Source organism: Saccostrea cucullata, unplaced genomic scaffold, assembly GCF_032062105.1.
Source record: "Saccostrea cucullata isolate Sc308-1 unplaced genomic scaffold, CSIRO_AGI_Scuc_v1 ctg1563, whole genome shotgun sequence".
In the NCBI taxonomy this organism is placed as follows: Eukaryota; Metazoa; Mollusca; class Bivalvia; order Ostreida; family Ostreidae; genus Saccostrea; species Saccostrea cuccullata.
In genome coordinates this window covers 30,425-38,497 of record NW_026939354.1, presented here as the reverse complement: position 1 = coordinate 38,497, position 8,073 = coordinate 30,425, and the positions used below count along the sequence as shown (strand labels likewise).

Sequence of the window (8,073 nt, the reverse complement as noted above, 5' to 3'; positions counted from 1 at the left end):
ACGATCAATCAATCATAATTATAGAAGTTGTTGAGTAATTTATGATTTATAGAATTTGCTGTAAGAAGTGCTCCCCAAGATGGATGTGTGTAAGCTATAAAATATAAAATGAAACGTATTAACTCTCCGGATATTTTTTTCTGTGTCTCAAACTGCTAGACAGATAAATGTTTTAAGTTTGAGGTTGTTTTTGTTTGATTTTGTTTATAGATTTTTTCTATCTCTATTGTTTTTTTTTTTTTTGCTTGTTTGTTTTGTTTTTGTTTTTTGTTTGTTTGTTTGTTTTTTTAAATACAATTTTAGCATCTTTTTTATATTAAAAATATCTTGAACATGTGTAATCATCAAGCTCAATGATAAAAAGTTATCTCAGAAAAGATCTTTAAACATAAGCAAAAGATGCATTATTTTCAGAATACAGTATTAGAAGAAAATGTACACCAATGATTTCACAGTTAATGGGAGCTTAAAAAATATTACAAACAATGTGCATTTTATATTTCGTTTAAGGAAAATGGTGTCTGTAGAAGAAGCCCTCTAGAAACATTCTTGAATTTACTCCCGAGTGTGCTCTGCATTTCTCCGAAAATGAGCCTGACGACAAAAGGTATGTGAAGGAATAAATATATTCACAAATAACGTTCTTAGAAATTGATACAAATCTTAGTGTTTATTACCTATTTTTTTCTATATTTTCTCTACTTTTATTTTACATTGTAAATGCTGTAAAGTTTTAACAATATTAAATGAGAAGAAATTTTGCCTTAGGACTGACATACATGAACCTTTTTTTTCTGTTTTTGCACCGAGTTTGTATATGTAGCATTTGCCTTTTATCCAGTGTTTTCCTGAGAATTTAACAAAACAGATGTTAACTGAAATTTGACGATATTCAACAGTTTGAAGACTAACATTAACTAGTAAACTAAACATCCAGTTAAAGCTGTTAAACTCACAAATAAAAGTCAATCAATCATACATGTAACAACAGCATCGATTTCGTTTTATTTAGCACTAATTAGTGTGTTTTTCTCATTTCATATTTAAAGAATAAAAACGATATTGATCAAATAAATGTCTTTTAGACATATGTTTCTATGTCAATCCTCAATGTATATAGCATAAACGATATTATCGATGTAGATGAATGTTTTTGGTATTAGATATAATGTAATCTAAACAATTATAAACTACAACGCCCTTGCTATTCAAACATACGTTCTGCTCGTTGTTTAGATGAAACATTATACAATTATTGACTAAGTTCGATGACAGCATGCGTTTGTTGGAACCAAGAACCTATTTCGGCCTCAGGAAGACAGTTTGGTTCGAGGGTCTGAAAAAAAATTCCCGAGAACTCTGTCAATATATGTTTTGTTATACCTTTCATTTATTTTTTTTTTTTTACATACATGTTTTTATACTGTATTCGGTGATGTAACATTCGGTCTGTCAATGTTTAACATCAACGAACGTAAAGGAGATTAAGCTCCGCCCATTCTGTGACCTAAGCTGTCCAACATCTCTCCGAGCGGTCAAAAATCTCACTCAGTGGTCAAACATCGATTTTGTTTTATGCCCGCTCAGCAAAACATCAAAAATGCTAGACTTTTTTCGTATAGATTTGTGTAGGAACAAAGGTATGACAAAAATATGTTTAAATGCATTTTGTTCTCTTTTTATTCTTTTGATGAGTTGCAAAAAACCTATAAACTTAAAAGATCTCTTTCCCAAAATCTTATTATTAGTTTATTAGTTATTAGTTTATCAAATTATAAATATATGGATATCCCCTCCCTTCCTAATAAAAAAAAACAAACACAAATATGTTTATCGCTTCTGCGATCTATAGATAAACACAAAATGCTTTTGTACCATGTGTAGCAGAGTTTATAGAGTGTCTGCTCTAGAATCTGAAGTAAGGACTTGATCCTTACGTCTCGAGTTCGAATCCCACTGTGGGACCTAGAGTATGGCCCTTTGGATGAGTCCGTTTTAACTGAGGTCCCTTGTCGCTGTACAGGTAGGTACTGGCACGAAAAAAATCTTTCCCTGCTCAATTGCCCAGAGTGCCGAGCACAAGACGAAATTTTGCACCTCTCCACCGGCAAGTGGTGGCGTCTGCATATTAGTGATCCATTCTAGAGAGGGACATTTAACAATACACAATTAATCAATTTATTGCTGAAGTCTGTCAAGCTTTTTAAAAAAAATAAACCTTCATGCATAACTTGTCTTTTTTCAGAAATGTCTGCTGATCATATTGGATTCGACGAAGAAGAATTTGAATCCGATGCCTTTCAACGGCCATGCCACTATTTAGAATGTTTGGAGAGAAGAGAGACAATTATTCCAATTTTTCAGCCTTTTAAAATGACCAAAGCCCAAAGATCAATGGAAGCAAAAAGAGCGTATCTGGAAATTTTACTAAAGTCAGTATTCATTACATTTTCAGTAGATTGTAAAATAAATTGCGGGAATTAAAGTATTCTAAATAACTGAAGTTTTTTCTCTCATTACTTAAAAAATGTTCTTTGAAATGAAATTTGTTTTGAAAAGAAAAATTAAAATCCTTCAATTTCGAGCATTATGATTCATATCAGCACATAAACACAAATAATTCAATAATGTGTTGCCTCCAATGTTGCAAGGCTTTACACTTGAACAATTAACTTTTAAAATATATATGGAGACCAGGAAATTCATTTACGGGTAGCATGGCAATATTTATCTATGCAAATATTCACATATCTTTTTTGAACTGATAAAAGGATTGGAATAAACTAAGGAATAATTAAAGGTCTTTTGTCTTAACGTGAGACGTTATAGCGATTATCCTTTATAATCACTTTTAAACAAATTTTGTACACGCGATTTCCCGTGAACTATTATGCATATTTCAATACATTTTTCAGGAGTAAAAGATCATTATATGAATTTTATATTTAAAAAAAATGGTATAGTTCGTCTGAACAGAATGCTAATGTGAGCTTTTCAGATCAAAATTTGTCTGTCGTATGTCGTTGTTGTCGTCGTTATTTTTGTAGTACCGTTTTTTACATTTTCATCTTCTTCTCAAGAACCACTAGGCCAATTTCAACCAAACTTTCCACAAAGAGATTCAAGTTTTTTTTTCAAATGAAGGGCCAAACCTTCTTCCAAAGGGAATTAGTTATGAATAAATGAAAAATATTTATGGCATCTTTTAGAAATCTTCTCCAGGACCACTGGGCCAAGAAATATAAAACTCATGTGCAAGAATCCTCATGTAATGTAGATTCAAGATTGTTACAATTATACCCCCCCCCCCCCCCGGGGTTAGGGCGGGATCACAATGGCTGGTCAAAGTTTAACATAGAAATATATTGAAAAAAATGTTTTTATAAAAATGTTCTTTTCCAGAGCCCTTGCAATAGGAAAGATTGATTAATAGATTTTATATTGTTTGACGTCCCTCTCGAGCGTTTTTAACTCATATTGAGACGTCACCGTATGCCGGTGAAGGGCTTCAAATTTATACCTATACTCGGCACTCAGAGCAATTGAGCAGTGAGGATCCTTTATCGTGTTAGCGCCTACCGGGACACGGAACCTAAGCTTTTTTTAGGTCATATCCAATTTTGATGCCAAGCACTTGGCGAAGGAACAGAAACTACCTATGTTAACGTCTTAGTTTTGACTCGGCGTAGGGAACGCGAATCGAACCCAGCCCCCCGATCACGCAGCGAACGCTCTACCACTAGTACAATGTTACCGTGAACGGTAGAATAGGAATTCAAAGATGAATCTAATGCGGAAGTGGTAGTGTAGATTCAAGTTTGTTCAAATCAAGCCCCCTCCCCCCCCCCCCCCCCCCCCCGACGATAGGGCGGGGCCACAATGGCTGATCATACTTGAACTTAGTAATACATCTTTTTAAAATCTGCATCTCAAAATAAACGCATCTTTGATTGGTGATATTAATATGGAAACATCCTCAGGATGCACCAAGACAAAACCGATCGTAAACCAAAACTATGAATAATAGCTTTTCAAGGTTCTTGACTAATGCAATCAATAAAGTCAGTAAGTATTACGTGGCTTTACTTAATTTTCTGTGTAGGATTAAGTCATATTTAATGAAGAGGGCAGGCAAAAAAATACGAAAAGCGTATGTTTTTTTTTACAAAAAAAAAAAAAAAACAAACAAAACAAAACAAAACAAAACAATCAGATTTATATAAATATCCTTTAAAGTTACATAGTATTCTTCAACCTAACCTACAAGTATGTCACTATGTTTGGTACCGTTTTCAGAATTTAGCACATTAAATGTTGTTTTAACTTTGCGTTAATTGAGAACATGTCCATTTCCGGAAGATGATACTTTGTATCGTAGTTTCAATTTTGATTCATGGCAATAAGGCATTGCTTTTGTACATATGTTCTAACTAAAATAACCATGTACATGTATACGTCGCACTTTTGTAGTAGTTGTAATATATTTTGGATTCACTTTATTTTCAACTTGTTAAAGTAGTCTCAAAAGATCCAAAATAGGAAGTTAAGTCCACCCATTCTTTAAAGGGATTCAAATTTGACGTTTCCTCGGCTATCAGGGCCATTTGGTTGCACGGAACATCTATAGTGCAAACGCTTGCCGGAAAACGGCGCCTCCGTTTCATCTGAAGGATCCACAATTTTCACTTCATAGTACCGAGCACATGGCGAGGAACAGTTACTGCCCATTTTTTATCGACTTAGATTCAAACATGATACAAATTATTTTCTTTCAAATTTTTGGTGATATAAATAAGTAAGGTAAATAAAGCTTCTTTTGAAAATGCTAAATGACTTTCTTAAGAATTGAAAAAAAGCATGCAACCTCTATATTCGTATTTTGAATTTTTAAGCGATGATTCAAATGGCGCAACATGGATTTGGCGCCTTGGATTTTCACGATGGCAACCCAGGTTTAATCCCAGTGCGTCCGATTGTTAATACTTTTTTCAGTTCGATTTTACGTGGATTTTTTTTAGAATCGGACGAGCTTTCGTTGATCACAAAGAGTCCTGTTTCTAGTTCTTCTTACCTTTATTTATAATAATAACAATATAATTGTCGCCTTCAAGACAGTTGAAACAAAAAAATATATGAAAATAACACATTGAGTCATGTTTAAATTGGTACAATGAACAATTTTCGCTGCGAAGTTTTTCATTTAATTTCACAAAAATAGGATTTAAAGTGAAAATATTTGTATTGACTACCGGTAATCAGAATGATTGCAGAAAGGTAAAATTTTGAACAACATGCAAGGTTTAGAATTTCTAAATATTTCATAAATTAATTATTTGCATCATTTGCAAAAAAAATAAACCTACCAAGGTTATTCATTTTTTGTTGTGTTTACCATCTTACCTTATTATACACTGTACATATACATGTAGTAATATAATTGGTATTGTTTAAAGCCCTACACTTCCTACACTTCCTGTATTCTGGGTATATGGGAAGACGGCAAAAAAATCATTACTAATACGAATTTTCTCTTTTTATCAATTAGACACTGTTGTGTGGAGGATCCAAGTTGGTACGAACTCCGGAATTTCGTGTCTTTTCTGAATGTTCAGCTCCTTGATTTTGAAAATTCGGTTTTCTGCAGTGATTCCATGAGAACAAGTTTTGAGGGTTTTTCAAAATTCGTGCTAAAATTTCTTATTCAGATGGCAAGAGTAAGAATAATATATATATATATATATATATATATATATATATATATATATATATATATATATATATATATATATATCTGTATGTATGCATCATTTTCGTAAAGTCGATATTTGTTTATTTAAATTGCATTTTAACATGTTTAACTGATTAGCTACTGAGTTGTTTTATTTTTTAGGATTTTTCAACTCAGTCCAGTGTTCTCAAAAAGAGCGAATCTGAAAAGAAAAATTATTTAGACCACTTCATGGAGCGTAAAACATGGGAGACAAGGTGGTTTTTAAAAGCTGCATGAGCATAATTGTCTTGTTCAAACTGTTATAATTAGATAAAAATATGGTATGTAGACTCCTAACCATTTTTGAATTTTAACGTTAGTGATTAATTGCGTGTATGTATTGTAATAGAGCAACCTGTATACAAAGTCATCAGAAAATCTATTATTGCAATTTAATGCTTTTTTAATAAAAAAAATAATAACAAAATAATATATGTTTAATAAAGTATATTATATAATATATCCTATTCAAAACTATAAAGTAATATTTATATTTGAAAAAACATTCACCTCATTTATATGTAGTATTGAAAAAAGGGGAAGGGGTAAAACAATGAATTTAGTTATAGTGGAACACTGAACATTTCATCTCTTCCTTAAATATTTGGATTTTTTATAGTTTAATTCAGCAATATTTTCTCTCTTTATAAATGCTTTTATTAATCGCATGACAGGCAAATATTTCACTCTAAAGGATGATGTTACATATAGCACCCGATAAATTGACATGAATATGAATAATGATAAAGAAATCATATTAGCATTCAAAGTTTGTAAAGTAGAAGAGGATATTAGCTAAATTGACCTAAACTACGTGTCTGTGATAAAACGTCCGTCATCAAATTAGACAATTGCTTTAGGTAAGCGACTGTGTGTTAAATTATAATAATAGTCAGACAACGTAGATTCCTCCGATATGCATATCTCTCTTTTTACGAAGGACCGTCTATTATCTTTCCATAAAAGAACATTTTGTCACAGAACAGGCCGAATCTCGACGTGATAGGTTCTAAAAAAATCATAGATAATGCAGTATTCCTTATGATTAAAATATGTCGGAACAATTGCAACTATTTAATAGGCGTAGTATTTATTCACTCATGTATGAAAACTACCAATATCGTTGTAGATTAAAAATATAATTCGTCGTGGAAAATGTCACCAGTTCGCAGTTATGTCACACCATCATTTTATTCCTTATCTTTAGATATGCTATCTTGATTACTATTCTTTTTACTATAAAGGTATTTTCCCCTTATTGTTTTCTGTTTAATACGTTTGTAAATCAAGTAAAAGCACGATAAAGGGAACTATTCTTATTTTTTTCATTCTTACTCATTCCATGAAATCATGATGTCACAGTCCGCATCCCTACTTGTTTTTCAACCAAGACAAAAACACTATCACTTTTTTGGGTTTCAACATCGAAAGAAAGAACAGACACATCATAGATCCCGATACAGGAAAAATTTTGAAACACGAAGTCATGTCACACACACTTTGGGAGCAATTGCACAGGAACGGAGTTCCATTGACTGAAAAATTTGATGAGCTGACACGGTAAGTTAACAAAACAGGGATAAGAGAACAATCGGCCTTATTTCCAAATAATTGCTTTTTTTGATAAACACTTATGTTTCTGACCAGAAACATATTTTTACATGCATTATATTGGTTTCCGCATATTTTGTAATATAATATATCTGATCATTGGATCTTTTTGGCTTTTGGAATTTGTTTTCGTACTGTAAAGGTAACTTCTTTTGATAATTATGAAACATACGAGAGTTATTCAAAAAGTTCGTAGACTTTTGTTCTTACTTTTTAATTTATCGTTATATTACATGTATTTCCTTATTTGGTACATATATTTTAACAACAAATTCTAATAATATGTGTAAAAATGGAATATTCTTTATATTTATAGAAAATATAAATGATTTAGTTTAGCAAAAAATTGGGTCACGGTGAAACATCAAAATGGAGTCATTAACTAATTTTCATTTATAGTATATATAGATTTACCTAATAAATAGAGCTGAAACAAAATAAATTTTACATGTTGAAATTAATTCTTCATGTATTATTTAAGATGCTATCAGGTATTGTAATATACCACTCATTTTAAAAGATATCAGTTTTTAAAAACATAAAGACTTGATTAAAAAAGGCGAAAAAAAACAATGTATGACGTTAGAAGACGTCATGGAAGAGCAAGTAGCAATAAAATTTTGCTTTGTATTTGGAAAACGTCTTTTACAAATTTTTAAAAATCTGTATTAACCAGGAAATTTAAAGGTTCG

General features: G+C 31.5%; 1 protein-coding gene across 1 annotated transcript; it reads left to right on the top strand.

Annotated features, from left to right (window-relative positions):
* The first annotated feature begins 514 nt into the window (after positions 1–514).
* Positions 515–6,007, top strand: LOC134252941 (E3 ubiquitin-protein ligase rnf213-beta-like). The gene is made up of 4 exons (XM_062735473.1): positions 515–607; positions 2,246–2,432; positions 5,546–5,714; positions 5,891–6,007. Exons 1-4 carry the CDS (start codon positions 589–591, stop codon positions 6,005–6,007), a joined length of 492 nt encoding a protein of 163 aa, XP_062591457.1. The 5' UTR covers positions 515–588.
* Positions 6,008–8,073: the final 2,066 nt, after the last annotated feature.